Genomic DNA, 17,978 nt, shown 5'->3' with positions numbered 1-17,978 from the left:
TGTTTTGTTTTGTAGAGATGGGGTTTTGCCATGTGGGCCAGGCTGGTCTCAAACTCCGGACCTCAGATGATCCTCTCGCCTCAGCCTTCCAAAGTGCTGGGATTACAGGTGTGAGCCACCTCACCCAGCGGAGGTGTCCCTTTTCTTGGGCCCAGACCCCATCTCCAGCACCCCCAAACCCTCTGTGCTGACCTCCTGAAGCTCTCCCACGGCCCTCTGGGAAAGCACCACTGAGGGCCCAGCTTCATTGCTCCAAGAGCCCTCTGGCTCCACTCAGCCCCCTGTAGCTCCTGAAGCCCCCATGTCCCTCTGACCCCCGCAGTCTTGTCCAGTGCCTGGAGAACTCTTGCTCCCGCCTCCTGCACGTGGTTGCCCAAGCTTCACCCCTCAGGTGAAAAGACCAGATACCAGCCCCTTGGAGAGCTGTCCCTGTGCCCCTGGACTGGTTGGGCACGACCTTTATGTCCCAGCATTTGACCTGGTTTGGTTAGTTGGGCGTCTCCACCCCTTCACCTGTTTTGTGCCTGGCACAGAGCAGCCCTCGATGTTTGCTGAATGAATGCATGAAAAATGTGTGCATGAATGAATGAATGAATGAATGAATGAATGAATGGAGGGAGGGAGGGAGGGAGGGCATGCAGTCTACACTCCAAGCTGAAATGTGATCAAATGGAGCCATCACAGGTTTTCTGATGAGGGGAGTGTCAAGCACTGAGCTCTGGATCCAGCGTTGGCTGGGGAGTGGGGTGGGTCCCTGAAGACCTCGCAAGGACACTGAACACTTCCCAGCAGTCAGGGGCTCCAGGCTGGAGGAAGGAAAGTCCAGAGTGTGGCCCAGGGAGCCCATGAGGCAGGCGGGCAGGTCATCAAGGAATAGAGAACACGTGTCCCTCAATGTCCATTGCTCCTATTGGCCTCGGTAGTAGAATCCCTGATCATAATGGAGCCCATGGCTGTCCAATGGAGACTCATCTTCCAGACTTCTTTGCTGCTATGTGAGGGCTGTGCAACCCAGGTTGGCCATAAAGGAGTGAGCAGAAGTGTCTTCGGTGAATCCTGAGAAGCTTCTTCATGCTAGGGCTGGAATGTGGACACAATGGCTGGAGCACAAGCAGCCACCTTGGGCCATGAGGCAGAATCCAGCTGATGACAGGGCAAAGCAATGATGTAGAAGGAGCTGGGGTTCCTGAAGAATGTGTGACATTGCTCTACCAGCCCTGAATGGTGTCTCTCCAGAGAAAGAGCTAAACCTCCATTTTGCTTAAGCCTCTAGTAATATCTGAATGTAATCTTCACTAACAGCCCAGGATTCATTTCTTCTTTTAAAAAAATTTATGTTTTTTCAGCCGGCCGTTGTGGCTGAAGCCTGTAATCTCAGCACTTTGGGAGGCCGAGACAGGTGGGTCACCTGAGGTCAGGAGTTCGAGACCAGCCTGGCCAACATGGTGAAACCCTGTCTCTACTAAAAATACAAAAAATAGCCAGGCGTGGTGGTGGGCGCCTGTAATCCTAGCTACTCAGGAGGCTGAGTCAGGAGAATCACTTGAATCCAGGAGGCAGAGGTTGCAGTGAGCTGAAATCGGACCACTGCACTCCAGCCGGAGCAACAGGGTGAGACTCTGTCTCAAAAAAAAGAAAAAAGAAAAGCATCAGATGATGAGATGGGCGAGGAAGAAAAATGCAGCAGGAGGGGACAGAGGATGGGCATGCAGGGGTCACGGAGGTGAAAGGAAGCGAGGAGTTGGGCGCAGTGGTTCATTCCTGTAATCCCAGCACTTTGGGAGGTTGAGGCAAGTGGATCGCTTGAGGTCAGGAGTTCGAGACCAGCCTGGCCAGCATGGTGAAACTCAATGTTTCTACTAAAAATACCAAAATTAGCCGGGAGTGCTGGTGGGTGCCTGTAGAACCAACTACTTGGGAGGCTGAGGCAGGAGAATCGTGTGAACCCGTGAGGTAGAGGTTGCAGTGAGCTGAGATCACACCACTGCACTCCAGTCTGGACGACAGAGCAAAACCGTGTCCCCCCAAAAAAGAAAGCGAGGGCCCAAGCCATGCAAAAAGCTGCAGGAGAGGAGATACCAGGCAGCGGGCTCAGCACAGGCAAAGGCCCTGGGGTGGGAATGTGCTCAGCGGGCTCCAGGAACAACAGGAAGTGGGTGCACTGCAGGGAGACTGAGTGAGGGGCTGATGTTGCTGGGGAGAGGGGGAGGTGAAAGGGGCCACGTGGAGCCTTGTGGGAAGGGTGGATTTCACTCCGAAGGCAAAATGAAGCAGGAAGAGTTGTCACTCTCGGGAAAGAGTAGGAGATGGTGACAGCCCCAGGCAGAACCGTCCATGTGGGGTCCCTGCGCTGGCAGCTCAATTTCCCTTCACTTCTCAGCCCCGTGCCCACCGCTCCGGGGGCCACGGCCACCTGCCCTCACCCAGGCCCACAGCTGAGCTTCCACTCAGCTCTCTTTGCTGTTTACCAACCTCCTTCCGGTCAGGCCCCATCCCACTTCCTCACTCTCACATCTGAGTGGCCCGCCGGGACAAGACGTTGAAGGAAACTTCACTTTCTGTGGTTTCGGCTCCACTCTCACCCTGCACAGCCGCCTCTGCGCAGGTTTCAATTCCCACCTCCCGCTCAGCCGGGTGCCTCCTCTGGATCCCCCCACAGAAGCTTGCACGTGGCTGGGCAGCCCCCATGCACCCACCAGCCTCCCACACTGTCGTCCCTGGGGCCCAGAGAAAGCTGAAGGGTGGGCCATGAGCAGATGCATTCTGGGAAAATGTGCAGGAGCCCAGCACATGGAGACTAGACTCTCTGGTGCTTTCAAGGCTCTGAGCAGGTCTGCAGTGTGGCTGAATGCAGTGCTTCGCCCTGTCAGTGCAGTTGGAGCTCAGGAGAGGGTTGACTTATGTCCCCCAAAGGACATGTCTATGTCCTGCCCCAGGAAACTCAGCATGTGACCTTATTTGGAATACTTATTCCAAATAGGCATTTATTTGGAACTTATTTGGAATATTCATTTGGTATCTTGAGATGAAACCATCCTGGGTGCAAGGCGATCCTAAATCCAATGAGAGGTGTCCTTATAAGAGGGCTGGGCACAGTGGCTCATGCCTATAATCCCAACACTTTGGGAGGCTGAGGCTGGAAGATCGCTTGATCTCAGGGGTTCAAGACCAACCTGGACAACATACCAAGACCCTGTCTCTACAAAAAATTTGTACAAGTAGCCAGGCGTGGTGGTGCACATCTGTAGCACCAGCTACTTGGGAGGCTGAGGTGAGAGGATCGCTTTAGCCCAGGAGATGGAGGCTGCAGTGAGCTGTGATTGTACCACTGCACTCCAGCCTGGGTGACAGAGTGAGACCCTGTCTCAAAAAAATAAATAGGAGGAGAGAACACACAAGAGGAAGAAGTCCAAATGAAGACAAGGAGAGACTGGAATGATATGGCCACAAGCTAAGGAATGCCAAGGACAGGAGAGGCCTGGGATGGGCTCTGCCTCAGAGCCTCCAGAGGGAACCAGCCCTGCCGCCACCTTGGCCTTGGACTTCTGATCTCAATGGCTAAGACAGAATACATTTCTTTTTTTGTTTTGTTTTGTTTCATTTTAAGATGCAGTTTCGCTCTTGTTGCCCAGGCTGGAGTGCAATGGCGCGATCTCGGCTCACTGCAACATCCGCCTCCTGGGTTCAAGCAATCCTCCTGCCTCAGCCTCCCAAGTAGCTGGGATTACAGGCGCATGCCACCACACCCAGCTAATTTTTGTATTTTCAGTAGAGATAGGGTTTTGCCATATTGATCAGGCTGGTTTCAAACTCCTGACCTCGGGTGATCCGCCCACCTCAGCCTCCCAAAGTGCTGAGATTACAGGCGTAAGCCACCGTGCCCAGCCTTTTTTTCTTCTTGAGACCGAGTCTTGCGCTGTCACCCAGGGTGGAGTGCAGTGGCGTGATCTCAGCTCACTGCAAGCTCCGCCTCCCCAGTTCAAGCGATTGTTGTGCCTCAGCCTTCCAAGTAGCTGGGATTACAGGTGCACACCACTACGCCCGGCTAATTTTTGTAATTTTTTTTTTTCGAGATGGAGTCTCGCTCTGTCTCCCAGGCTGGAGTGCAGTGGTGCGATCTCGGCTCACTGCAAGCTTTGCCTCCTGGGTTTTACGCCATTCTCCTGCCTCAGCCTCCCAAGTATCTGGGACTACAGGCGTGCACCACCTACGCCCAGCTAATTTTTTTTGTATTTTTACTAGAGACGGGGTTTCACCGTGTTAGCCAGGATGGCCTCAAACTCCCGACCTCGTGATCCACCAGCCTCAGCCTCCCAAAGTGCTGGGATTACAGGCGTGAGCCACCGCGCCCAGCTAATTTTTGTATTTTTAGTAGAGATGAGATTTCACTATGTTGGCCAGGCTACTCTCGAACTCCTGACCTCAAATGATTTGCCCACCTCATCCTCCCCAAGTGCTGGGATGACAGGTGTGAGCCACTGTGCCCAGCCTGTTGTCTTAGGAAATTCATCCATGGTGGCTATGCCCTAGGGAAGCAGGCCCCGCCTTCCTCCCCACACATGAGGGCTATGGATCCGAATCCGGGCCAGGGCACCCCCAGGCCTGCTGCCATCAAACACCGCGAGACAGTGCAGACTTCCAGCAACGCTCCTTTTAATATCCGGATGTCCAGAGCCACAGCCTGTGTGTTGAGCCCCGGGCAGGGCTGCTGGCCGGAGGCTGTTGGCTTCCAGCAGCAGCACCACGTGGCTTTTTGAAAGGAGAGCCCGGAGAGTGGCGGCCAGCAGGGGCCCAGCCCCCTGGGCCGCGTGCCTGGTCCCAGCTGCGGCGTCCCTCTGGCCAGCTACAAAGTGGAATGCTTCTCGAAGGGTACGGTCAGGAGGCGGGCGGCCGCCTCATCCAAGAACCAGCACAGTTTCCCGGTGTGGGGCTGGACCAGGGCGGCGGGCAGTGGGTTTTCCTCCTGGTCCTCCAAAATGCGCTGCAGAAGAGGGCAGAAGAGTAAGGCGCCGCCCCTTGGCACTCTCCTGGCTCCCCAACCAAGGATCAGTAAGACTCTTGTATCCTCAAAATGTGACAATGCCCAGCTCAGCTGTCCTAGTGCCAAACAGCAGGGACAAGAGTCCCTTCCTTTCTATCCACTGTAACTATTATTTATTTATTTATTTATTTATTTATTTTGAGATGGAGTCTCACTCTGTCGCCCAGGCTGGAGTGCAGTGGTGTGATCTTGGCTCACTGCAACCTCCGCCTCCCAGTTTCAAGCGATTCTTCTGCCTCAGTCTCCCGAGTAGCTGGGATTACAGGCAAGTGCCACCACACCCGGCTTTTTTTTTGAAACGAAGTCTCGATCTTGTCCCCAAGGCTGGCGCAATGGTGCGATCTTGGCTCACTGCAACCTCCGCCTCCCAGGTTCAAGCAATTCTCCTGCCTTGGCCCCCCGAGTAGCTGGGATTACAGGCGCCTGCCACCACACCCAGCTAATTTTTTTGTTTTTAGTAGAGACGGTTCCATCATGTTGGCCAGGCTGGTCTAGAACTCCTCACCTCAGGTGATCCACCCACTTAGGCCTCCCAAAGTGCTGGGATTACAGGCGTGAGCCACCACGCCCGGCCTAATTTTTTATATTTTTAGGAGAGATGGGGTTTCACCATATTAGCCAGACTGGTCTTGAACTCCCGCGTTGAGCCACCATGCCCAGCCCACTGTAACTATTTGTATTTTTTTTGAGACAAGGTCTTGCGCTGTCATCTAGGCTGGAGTACAGTGACGGCATCAAGGCTCACTACAGCCTCAATCTCTGAGGCTCAAGCGATCCTCTTGCCTCAGTCTGCCAAGTATCTGGGGCCACAGGCACGTGGCACCATGCTCAGCTAATTTTTTATTTTTTGTAGAGACGGGGTCTTGCTATGTTGCCCAGACTAGTCTCAAACTCCTAGACTCAAGCAATCCTCCTGCCTCAGCCTCCTAAAGTGCAGGCATGAGCCACTGTGCCTGGTCTGTAACTGCTTAATACTGCGGTTGGCACCCTTTTTCAGCAAAAGACCAGAGTCAATAGGTTAAGCTCTGCAGACCATCCAGTCTCTATTGCAACCACTCAGCTCTGCAGTTCTGGCCCCAGAGCAGCTGCAGACAATACATACATAAGCAGGTGTGGCTATGTTCCAATAAAACTTTTCTGGGCCGGGTGCGGTGGCTCATGCCTGTAATCCCAGCACTTTGGGAGGCCGAGGGGGACGAATCACTTGAGGTTAGGAGTTTGAGACCAGCCTGGCCAACATGGTGAAATCCTGTCTCTACTAAAAATACAAAAATTAGCTGGCCGTGGTGGCAGGTGCCTGTAATCCCAGCTACTCGGGAGGCTGAGCCAGGAGAATCGCTTGAACCCAGGAGGTGGAGGTTGCAGTGAGCTGAGATGGCGCCACTGCACTCCAGCTTGGACGACAGGGTGAGATGCTGTCTCAAAAAAACAAACAAAACAATTTCTGGACACTGAAATCTGAACTTCATAGAATCTTCACAAGGTCAAGGAGTATTATTCATTTGATTTTTTTTTTTTTTTTTCCTGAGACTGAGTTTCGTTCTTGTCGCCCAGGCTGGAGTGCAATGGCATGATCTCGGCCCAGAGCAACCTCCGCCTCCCGGGTTCAAGTGATTCTCCTGCCTCAGGCTTCTGAGTAGCTGGGACTACAGGCGCGCACCACCACGCCTGGCTAATTTTTGTATTTTTAGTAGAGACAGGGTTTCGCCATGTTGGCCAGGCTGGTCTCGAACTCCTGACCTCAGGTGATCCGCCTGCCTCAGCCTCCCAAAGTGCTGGGATTACAGGCATGAGCCACCGCGCCCAGCCTGATTTATTTATTTTTTCTGGAGATGAGTTCTTGTGATGTTCCCCAGCACAGTGGTAATTCACAGTTGCAATTACATTTCACTATAGCTTCGAACTCCTGAGCTCAAGTAATCCTCCTGCCTTAGCCTCCTGAGTAGATGGGATGATAAGCATGGCCTGGCTCTTCATTTGACTTTTTTCCAACCACTTAGAAAAGTAAAAACCAGGCTAGGCACAGTGACTCATATCTGTAATCCCAGAACTTTGGGAGGCCAAGGCAGGTGGATCACATGAGGTCAGGAGTTTGAGACCAGCCTGGCCAACGTGGCGAAACCCCATCTCTACTAAAAATACAAAAATTAGCCAGACCTGGTGGCAGGCACCTGTAATCCCAGCTAGTCAAGAGGCTGAGGCAGGAGAACCACTTGAACCTGGGAAGTAGAGACTGCAGTGAGCTGAGGTCACATCACTGCACTCCAGCCTCGGCAACAGAGGGAGACTCTGTCTCAACAACAATAACAAAAAAAAGAAAAAAATAAATAAAAATATATTTCCAGTTTCTTCTGTAGTTGTTGGTCTTTTCAATGAAGGCAACTAAAACCTTTTTGATTATTTATTTTTAATGCTGTAATGAATTTGTATTTTCCTAAAATACATAACAGTACCTTTTATTTTATTTATAATACGTGATTTTTTTTTCTCTTGATTAGCCTTGTCAGGAGCTTGTCTATCTTTTAGATCTACTTACCATTAAAGTTTAAAATATATTAACCAACTCATTAATTTCTGATTTTAATTTCACTTAGTCCTGCCACTGACTTTTGTAGATTTATATTATTGTCCTTTTTCTAATTCTACAGGAAAGCACTTGATTTACTTCAATGGTTTGCTACTTAATAATTTTCTTTTCTTTTTTTTTTTTTTGCAGATGGAGTCTCACTCTGTATCCCAGGCCGGAGTGCAATGGTGCGATCTCGGTTCACTGCAAGCTCTGCCTCCCAGCTTCACGCCATTCTCCTGCCTTAGCTTCGAGAGTAGCTGGGACTACAGGTGCCCACCACCACGCCCAGCTAATTTTTTTGTATTTTTATTAGAGACGGGGTTTCACCGTGTTAGCCAGGATGGTCTCGATCTCCTGACTTCGTAATCCGCCCACCTCGGCCTCCCAAAGTGCTAGGATTACAGGTGTGAGCCACCATGCCCGACCAATAATTTTTTAAAAATGCATTTGAATGCTACTAATTTACCTCTGAATGCAGCTTTGGCCTCGTCTCATCAATTTCATTTCATAGCAGTTAATACCTAACTAGCCTTTAATTGCAATTTCCTGGTTTTTTTTTTTTTTTCCTTTTTTTCTAATTGCAATTTCAAGTTACCTTTCAACCCATGAATGACTGAGTTTTCTTCAGATCTGATGCTTCAGCACAATAATGTCTGGGGCCATTTTCTGTCCCTGGGGCCCACATGCCCATGAACTTCCCGGGACTAGAAATCTCAGTTGTTACCTTCAGAACAGCTGCCTTGCCTTCTCCGGTTGCCACAAAGATGACAGTTCGTGCTGCATTCAGGACAGGTAGTGTGAGGGTCACACGCTGTGGCGGTGGCTTTGGGGAGTCACTGATGGGAGCCACAATCTTCTCCCGCTCCTTGAGGAGGAAGCCCAGGGATGGAGGCAGAAGGACAATGTCACTTCGGTTTCTTGGACATTACACACACCAGGCCTGGTCCAGCCACCGTTCCATCCCATCCTACTAACAATCCCATGGTGGGTAGTTTAAGGTCCCTGTTTTAAGGGTTTCAACTGAGACCTGGAAGGGTTGAGCCCAGCAGGCAGGTACGTTGGTGGAGGCTGACTTGAACCCTGGCTCTAGACACCCCACCCCGCAAGTGGCCCTCCCTCTGGAAGTCCCAGATGTTAGGGACTGGGCTCAGGACTAGGGTGGAACCCCGCATCGGTGTGCTCACCTGTAGGAGGGGGTGGTCTGGGAAGAGTGAGCAGGTGTGACCATCGGGGCCCACCCCTAGGATCAGCAGGTCGAAAACCGGGATGGAGTCCCCTTGGAATGCCTGGGTGTGGGGAGAAGCCAGCCTTGAGAGGTTGTAGGTGGCAGGGGCAGGGGAGACTCAGAGGGCACAGAGACAGTTGTCAGATAAAAAAATACAAGTAGCTGTGGCTGGGCGTTGTGGCTCAGGCCGAGATCCCAGCACTTTGGGAGGCTGAGGTGGGCGGATCACGAGGTCAGTTTAAGACCAGCCTGGCCAACATGGTGAAACCCTGTCTCTACTAAAAATACAAAAATTAGCTGGGCGTCGTGGCAGGCGCCTGTAGTCCTAGCTATTTGAGAGGCTGAGGCAGGATAATCACTTGAGCCTGGGAGGCAGAGGTTGCAGTGAGCTGAGATTGCATCACCACACTCCAGCCTAGGTGACAGAGTGACAGAGACTCCATCTCAAAAAAAAAAAAAAAAAAAAAGGCCCACGGTGGTTCACGCCTGTAATCCCAGCACTTTGGAGGCCGAGGAGGGCGGATCACAAGGTCAGGAGATCGAGACCATCCTGGCTAACACAGTGAAATCCCGTCTCTACTAAAAAAATACAAAAAAATTAGCCGGGCATGGTGGCAGGCGCCTGTAGTCCCAGCTACTCGGGAGGCTGAGGCAGGAGAATGGCGTGAACCCGGAAGGTGGAGCTTGCATTGAGCCATGATCACGCCACTGCACTCCTGCCTGGGCGACAGAGCAAGACTCCGTCTCAAAAAAAAAAAAAAGAAATACAAGTAGCTGTAACACAGAAAACAGTGCTCAACGTAGCCTGTGATCAAAGCCATACCCATCATATTTCCCCAAGATGTGAGGACCCAGGCCTGTTACCTGGGCAACAGAGGCCAGGTGGCCTTCAGGCTCCCCAGGGCAGGGCTGTGGCCTCGAAGAGGGGATTCCTCAAAGGGATCTGCCAGTGATCCCTGGGGCAGTTCCTGCTGGTGACAATCAGAAGGCCGCTCTGTTGCCCAGGGTGTGGCCACTTCATGGATGTGACTCCCTTGTGGCTGCTCCTCGGGGCTCACCTGTCTCAGCTTCTTGGCGTAGTCCTCAGCCGCCTCCTCCACAGGCAGCTCAGGGTTAATGGTGATCACCTGGCTTTCTGGGATCGGCAGTCTGGAGAGAAGATGCATCTGCAGCCAACAGAGGGACAATGTCACCAACAGTAACGTGACCACCTGGATCCTCCAGGGAGGTTATGACAGTACTGTCATAACACTCATTTACAGATGGGGAGACTGAGGCATGGGGAGGCTGGTGCATTTGTGCAAGGTCCTTCAGTTGGTGAGTGACACTTTGGTTTGTGAGTCATCTCTGGAATGCTGGAAGCCAGGATCCTAAGCCCTAGGTGATGCTACCTCTCAGGGCAGAGGAGGTTCAAGGGCAAGAGGAAGCCCTGCTGCTCTTGGGGGGTTGGACAGGAGGGTGGCCCTCCTGGGTGAATTGGGATCATGGTGGTTCCTGCAGGAGCCAGCATTCCAACAGGAGTCTTTCAATTCCATTGTATTTGGAGGATTTCCTGGCCATAGCCTACACCTGTCTAGCCAGCCCATTGTCCTGTTTCAAAGCCTCCAGGGTCCCACGGCCCTTGGGATAAAACTCAGCCCCTCAGCACCCTCCATGGAGAAGGGTGACCTTCTCCATCCCCACCCTCCCTCCTAAGGCTGCCTGGGAAACTCATATACATCCCTCAGGCCACCTCCTCCGAGCAGCCACCCCGCCTGCACCTGCCCCACTACAGGGAGTGGGGGCCAGGCTTGCCCAGGCCCAGCACTTGTGGCCAGCGCACAGTAGATGCCCTGGCCTGTGAATGATGGAGTAGTTGGCAGCAGATTTAACTCAAAAGCACTCGGATCAAGGAGAAAGCTGCAGCCCTATCCTGCTGAGATGCGCCCCAGGGGCCCTGATCTGCTCTGAGATGGCGTTCATGTCTCGGTGCCTCGTGTCCAGGTCACTGAGTCTAGCTCAGTGAGCTGAGGCAATGTTAAGGTGAGCCACGAAGTAAACGCAGGGGCTGACTGCCCTGAATGCTGACCTGAGGAGTATGAGCTCCACACTGAGGGCACTGGGGAGCCAAGGAGGGTGTGTGAGCTGGGGAGGGACACAATCATATCCATAGTTGGAAAGACCACTCTGCTTTGTCCAAGGTCCCTGTGTTAGTCTATGCAGGCTGCTATCACAAAACACCATAAACTTGAGGCTTATAAACACCAGAAAATGGCCAGGCATGGTGGCTCACGGCTGTAATCCCAGCACTTTGCGAGGCTGAGGTGGGACAATCAGTTGAGCCCAGGAGTTTGAGACCAGCCTGGGCAGCACAGTGAAACTTCATATTTACCTAAAATAAAAAATCAGCGGCCCGGCACGGTGGCTCATGCCTATAATCCCAGCACTTTGGGAGGCCAAGGCGGGCGGATCACCTGAGGTCAGGAGTTCGAGACCAGCCTGACCAACATGGAGAAATCCCATCTCTACTAAAAATATCAAATTAGCTGGGCATGGTGGTGAATGCCTGTAATCCCAGCTACTTGGGAGGCTGAGGCAGGAGAATCACTTGAACCCGGAAGGCGGAGGTTGTGGTGAGCCAAGATCGCCATTGCAATCCAGCCTGGGCAACAAGGGTGAAACTCCGACTCAAAAAAAAAAAAATTAGCTGGGCCTGGTGGTGCACAACTGTAGTCCCAGCTACTGAGGAGGCTGAGGCAGGAGGATTGATAGAGCCCGGGAATTGAAGGCTGCAGTAAGCCATGATCGTGCCTCTGCACTCCAGCCTGGGCAATACAGCAAGATCCTATCTCAAAAAAAGAAAGAAAAGGAAAGGAAAAGAAAATATAGGAAGGAAGGAAGGGAGGGAGGGAGGGAGGGAGGGTGGGAGGGAAGGGAGGGTGGGAGGGAAGGAAGGAAGGAAACAGGGTCTTTGCAGATGTAATTAGTTAAGAACAAGTCATAGTGGATTAGTGTGGGCCCTAAATCCAATGACTGGCGTCCTTATATGAGAAGACACACAGAATCTGAGAAGGCCATGTGCAGACACAGACAGGAATTGGAATGGTGTGACCCCAAGCCAAGGAACGCCCAGAGCCCCCAGAAGATGGAGGAGAAAATGAAGGATCCTCCCAAAGAGCTTTCAGATGGGGCGTGACCCCACCAACACCTTGAATTTCAGACTTTTGGCCTCCAGAACGGTGAGAGAATAAATTCCTGTGGCTTTAAGCCACTCAGTTTGTGGTCATTTGTTATGTAGCCCTAGGGAACCAGTACGATTCCCCTCACAGAGAACGGGCAGAAGGAGCAAGTCCTGGCTTCAGGTTTGTTCCCATCACACAGCCTTGGCCTTAGCTGAGCCCTCTTGCCGCAGATTGACCATGGCCAGCTCCTGCACATGCCCCAGCTCTCAGCTCAAATGGCACCTTCTCAGGACCCCATAGCCCTTGACGAATGCTCACTCCCTATTCCCTAGCACTTTGCAGCATTTCACAATTATTTATTTTGAGACAGAGTCTCAACTGTCTCCCAGGCTGGAGTGCAGTGGCATGATCTCAGCTCACTGCAACCTCTGCCTCCTGCATTCAAGCGATTCTCATGCCTCAGCCTCCCCTGTAGCTGAGATTACAGGCGCGTGCCACCACACCCAGATAATTTTTGTATTTTTAGTAGAGACGGGGTCTCGCCATGTTGGCCAGGCTGGTCTCCAACACCTGACCTCAGGTGATCTGCCATCCTTGGCCTCCCAAAGTGCTGGGATTACAGGTATGAGCCACCACACCCAGCCAAAAACCCGCTTTTTTTTTTTCTTTAAGACAGTCTTGCTCTGTCGCCCAGGCTGGAGTGTAATGGCATGATCTCAGCTCTCTGATCATGCCTCACTCTTGTCTCAGCCTCCCGAGTAGCTGGGATTACAGGCGCGCACCACCACGCCTGGCTAATTTTTGTATTTTTAGTAGAGACAGGTTTCACCATGTTGGTCAGGTTGGTCTCAAACTCCTGACCTCGTGATCCGCCTGCCTCAGCCTCCCAAAGTGCTGGGATTACAAGCCTGAGCCAACGCACCCAGCCATTTGTATTTTTTTTAGTAGAGACAGGGTTTTACCATGTTGGCCAGGCTGGTCTCGAAATCCTGACCTCAGGTGATCTACTCACCTCGGCCTCCCAAAGTGCTGGGATTACAGGCGTGAGCCACCGCACCTGGTCAAAACTTTTTAACGATGCTCTTGGAAAACACACACAGGAAGGCGGAAGTTAAATGTGTACCCAACTATGAAGTCAGATGAGGCAGGGTCACACCCAGGCTGCCCCTCTGGTCACTACATGCCTTGGGCAGGTAAGCTCGTCTCTTCTGGCCTCAGTTTCTCCATCTGTGAAATGAGTGTAACATCTCATAGGCTGTGGTACGGACTCATGAATTGATGCATATAAAGCGTTCAGTAAGCCTTTTCTCTTAATAAAAAACCCACAAAACCATCATCTGCTCAAGATTCTATGCAAAGAGAAGACGACACACCCAGCAGGGGGTGTCCCTTAACGCTGCCAGGCTCAGGTGACTTGAGGTTCCTGGCCTTTGAGCCCGCCCCTCCCACTCTTCCCTCGGCCAGGCCAAGGCTCCTCCAAGCCTCAGTTTCCCTGTCTTTAAAAGAGCGCGTTCCTCTGATTCTATAGAATCCTGAGGCTCAAAGCCAAAGATAGCCTGGAAGCAGAGCCATCAGAGCGGCAAAGCTGCCCAGGGATCCCCGAGAACTCGGTGGGGTTAGAGATCAGGACCCTGAGACTCAGGCTCTACACCTGATTCCTCGTGCCCCCGTCCGCTAGGTGGCTGAGTTATGGGCATCGTTTGACATGGGCCACTCGGATTCCCTTCCAGGCCCTTGCCCGTTCCGTTCCCTCTGCCTGGCCACCGGATGAAGCACGAAGACGGACTGCAAGTAGACCATTTCTAGCCCTGCCCAGATAAAGGCAGAGGGCGCAGTGAGGTCCTGCGGGACCCACTGTAGGCGGGGTTCAGGCGGCGGGCGAGACATGTCGGCAAGACCCCCAGCGGCCCCCGTAGTCGAGGTGCAGGCAGTGGGCGAGGCCATCTCGGCATGACCCCCCGTAGCCTAGTGCAACCGGTGGGCGCGGCCCTCTTGGCATGACCTCCAGCGGACCACGTAGCCGAGGTGCGGGCAGTGGGCACGGCCCTCTTGGCATGATACCCAGCGGCCCCTGTAGCCAAGGTGCAGACAGTGGGCGCGGCCCTCTCGGCATGGCCCCCGGCGGCCTCCGTAGCCGGGGTGTAGGCGGTGGCTGTGGCCCTCTCGGCGTGACCCCCGGCGGCCCCCGTAGCTCTCACCCGGTAGAGGCCGTACGTGCTCTCGGCGTGATCGAAGGGCACGAGGCGCTCGTCGCAGAAGCCCAGCGTCCAGCGCGCTAAGCTGGCTAGACCGGCAGGGGCGACGGCGGCGGGCAGCTCGCGGGCTAGCATCGAGACGAGGCTCCCGCCCGACAGGCCGAGCGCGAAACGGGCGCGGGCCCCCGCCAGGCAGCATGCTGCGCGCTGGGCCACCAGCTGCGCTAGCGCCGCACCCAGCTCCTGGGGGCTCGAGAACACCGAGATGAGGCCCGGGGCCGGCGCGGCCATGGCGAGGGCGGCGGCGGAGAGGAGGAAGCGCTCCCTACGGCCGCTAGTACGCCTGCGCAAGGGCCGGCCCTGCCGCTGTGTTTGGAGTACTTTGGGCGATTGTCTTTGGCACATGCGCAGTGAAGCAAGTGAAGGACCGCGAAGGTCGGGCAGTCGGTCCGGCCCTACCCATAGAACCTCTGCCTGCTGTGCCTGAGTCAGAGTTCGGGAAGCCAGTGCCCGAATGCTCAACCTTGCGGTATCAGGGAGGGCCGGAGAGGGGAGCTCAAGAAGAGGACGTCCTATCGAGGTGGCAGGGATTTTCTGAAGGAGGGCGTATTTTGGCGAGTTTCAAAATTCCTGCGTCGCCGGGCGCGGTGGCTCACGCCTGTAATCCCAACACTTTGGGAGGCCGAGGCGGGCGGATGACGAGGTCAGGAGATCGAGACCATCCTGGCTAACACAGTGAAACCCCGTCTCTACTAAAAACACAAAAAATTAACCGGGCGTGGTGGCGGTCACCTGTAGTCCCAGCTACTCGGGAGGGTGAGGCAGGAGAATCGCTTGAACCCGGGTGGTGGAGGTTGCAGTGAGCCGAGATCATGCCACTGCACCCCAGCTTGGGCGACAGAGCGAGGCTCCATCTCAAAAAAAAGTAGGGGATGAAAATATGCTTGTTGAATTTTTTTTTTTTACTTTTTCCGGAGGGACGGGCTCTTGCTATATGGTCTAGGCTGGTCTTGAACCCCTGGGCTCAAGCAATCTTCCCGCCTCGGCCTCCCAAAGTGGTAGCATTCAGGCGAAAGCCACTGCACCTGGCCATGCTTGTTGAATTTTTTAAGCTAACCCTCCTAGTGTGGTGTTGTGTCCCTCTGAGTGCCCAGAAAGGCCTCCAATCGAGTTCTTGCCTGGACAGAGGGCTGGAAGGGGAAGAAGGCCTGGTGGGCCTGGGGAGGCTGGGCCACTTCTGAGAGTGGGACATTTCAGTGATGTGAGACATTTCAGTACTTCACACAGGTAGTGGATTTTAAAATCAGTACCAAATTAAGAAAACAATTCCATTTACCATAGCATCATAAAGTATAAAGTAGGCATAAATTTAATAAAAGAAGTACAAGACTGTACTTCTTGAGAGCTGTAGCTGGGCTTGGTGGCTCACAGCTGTAATTCCAGCACGTTGGAAAGCCAAGGCTGGACCTGGTGGCAGCTGCCTGTGGTCCTAGCTACTTGGGATGCTGTGGTGGGAGGATCACTTGAGCCCAGGAGGCTAAGGCTGCAGTGAGCTGTGTTCCTGCCACTCCACTCCAGCCTGGGCAATAGAGTGAAACCCTGTCTCGAAACAAGCAAAAGATCTAAAACTTTGCTGAAAAAAAAATTAAAGATGATCTAAATAAATGGTAAGACATTCCACGTTCGTGGATTGGAAAGTATAATATTAAGATGGCAATACTTCACAAATTGGTCTACGGATGCAATGTAATCCCTTTCAAATTTACAATCTTTTTGTTGAAATTGACAAATTGATCCTAAAATTCATAATAAATTGCAAATGGCCCCCAAATAGCCAAAACAATCTTGAATAAAATAGGAGGTCTCATACTCATTTCAAACAATAAAAAGGTACAGTAATCAAAACTGTGGTATTGGCATAAGGATAGACATATAAATAAATGATTGGAACTAATGCAGAAATAAATCTATGCATATATGGTCAACTCATCTTTGGCAACGGTGCCAGGACTGGAAGAAAGGAGGGCTGGGCGTGGTGGCTCATGCCTGTAATTCCAGCACTTTGGGAGGCCAAGGCGGGTGGATCACCTGAGGTCGGGAGTTTAAGACCAGCCTGACCAACATGGAGAAACCCTGTCTCTACTAAAAATACAAAACCTTAGCTGGGCGTGGTGGCACATGCCTGTAATCTCAGCTACTCGAGAGGTGGAGGCAGGAGAATGGCTTGAACCCCGGAGGCAGAGGTTGTGGTGAGCTGAGATCATGCCATTGCACTCCAGCCTGGGCAATGAGCAAAACTCTGTCTCAAAAAAAAAAAAAAAAAAAAAAAAGGAATAGGCCACGCGTGGTGCCTCATGCCTATAATCCCAACACTTTGGCAGGCCGAGGTAGGTGGATCACCTGAGGTCAGGAGTTTGAGACCAGCCTCTCAAATGAAGTAGAAACCCCATCTCTACTAAAAATACAAAAATTAGCCAGGCGTAGTAGCTCATGCCTGTAATCCCAGCTACTCGGGAGTCTGAGGCAGGAGAATGGCTTGAACCCGGGAGGCAGAGGTTGCAGTGAGCCAAGATTGCGCCACCGCACTCCAGCCTGGGCGACAGAGCAAGACTCCCTCTTAAACAAATAAATAAATAGGCCGGGCGCGGTGCCTTACGCCTGTAATCCCAGCACTTTGAGAGACCGAGGCGGGTGGATCATGAGGTCAGGAGATCACGACCATCCTGGCTAACATGGTGAAACCCCGTCTCTAATAAAAATACAGATGAGCCAGGTGTGGTGGCGGGCGCCTGTGGTCCCAGCTACTTGGGAGGCTGAGGCAGGAGAATGGCGTGAACCTGGGAGAAGGAGCTTGCAGTGAGCCGTGATCACGCCACTGCACTCCAGCCTGGGCAACAGAGCTAGACTCCATCTCAAAACAATAAAGAAAGAAAGAAAACCCAAACAGTCTGTTAATTAATAAGAAGAACTAACAGAGTTCAAGCCTAAGAGTCATTGGGATTATTTTCTGGCCAACTCGGAGGGAACTTCCTAGACACTATTGCAGCTAGAGGCTTTGGAACAAGAAAGTTCACTGGGCCACTGTCTCACCTGGAGCCCCTGGCAATGAGTCCATTCCCCTTCTTGTGCCTCAGTTTCTGCATCTGTACAATGGGGACCATGGTGACACTTCCTGAAGTGGTTGCGAGGTTGGAGAGAGATTAGTCAGAATTCACTTGCCCAGCTGGGTGCCATGGCTCACGCCTGTAATTCCAGCACTTTGAGAGGCCAAGGTGGGTGGATCACTTGAGGTCAGGAGTTCGAGAACAGCCTGGCCAACGTGGTGAAACCCAGTCTCTACTAAAAATACAAAAATGAGCTGGGTGTGGTGGCACGTGCCTGCAATCCCAGCTACTCAGGAGGCTGAGGTAGGAGAATTGCTTGAACCCGGGAGGCGGAGGCTGCAGTGAGTCAGATTGCGCCACTGCACTCCAGCCTGGGCGACAGAGCAAGACTCCGTCTCAAAAAAAAACAAAACAAAAAAGAATTCACTTGCTCATCTGCACACGAGGGTCACCCCCTCAGTGCCCTCTGCCAGCAAATGCTCTGTCACCTCCTGTCCCCTGAGGTAGAGACAACAAACAGGATGCCAACATTATGACACGGGAGGGGGACAGCAGAGGTGAGAGTCGGTTGAGAGTACAGTAGTGCCCGCTTATTCAAAGTTTCTCTTTCTGAGGTTTCCACAGTTCAAACATATTAAATGGAAAATTCCAGAAATAAGCAATTCATAAGTTTTAAACTGTGT

At 52.6% G+C, this 17,978-nt stretch overlaps 1 protein-coding gene across 1 annotated transcript; it reads right to left on the bottom strand.

Annotated features, from left to right (window-relative positions):
- Window positions 1–4,636: 4,636 nt before the first annotated feature.
- On the bottom strand, window positions 4,637–16,142 carry PGLS (6-phosphogluconolactonase). Its single transcript, XM_054465976.2, has 5 exons — window positions 14,195–16,142; window positions 9,894–10,001; window positions 8,795–8,896; window positions 8,335–8,475; window positions 4,637–4,981 (listed from the first exon to the last, which is right to left on the bottom strand). The coding sequence occupies exons 1-5, from the start codon at window positions 14,594–14,596 to the stop codon at window positions 4,844–4,846; spliced, it is 891 nt and encodes a 296-aa protein (XP_054321951.2). The 5' UTR covers window positions 14,597–16,142; the 3' UTR covers window positions 4,637–4,843.
- Window positions 16,143–17,978: the final 1,836 nt, after the last annotated feature.

Source organism: Pongo pygmaeus, chromosome 20 (assembly GCF_028885625.2).
Source record: "Pongo pygmaeus isolate AG05252 chromosome 20, NHGRI_mPonPyg2-v2.0_pri, whole genome shotgun sequence".
NCBI lineage: Eukaryota > Metazoa > Chordata > Mammalia > Primates > Hominidae > Pongo > Pongo pygmaeus.
The sequence above is the reverse complement of the archived record's forward strand: the minus strand, read 5'-3'. Positions and strand labels throughout refer to the sequence as shown.

Excerpts from the sequence above, each read along its gene's own strand:
- PGLS (XM_054465976.2), bottom strand. The coding sequence starts at position 14,596 with ATGTGCCAAAGACAATCGCCCAAAGTACTCCAAACACAGCGGCAGGGC. Across the intron at positions 8,897-9,893 it reads ACGCCAAGAAGCTGAGACAG|GCATTCCAAGGGGACTCCAT; the intron begins GTGAGCCCCGAG and ends CCCCACACCCAG. Across the intron at positions 4,982-8,334 it reads GCAAGGCAGCTGTTCTGAAG|CGCATTTTGGAGGACCAGGA; the intron begins GTAACAACTGAG and ends CCTCTTCTGCAG.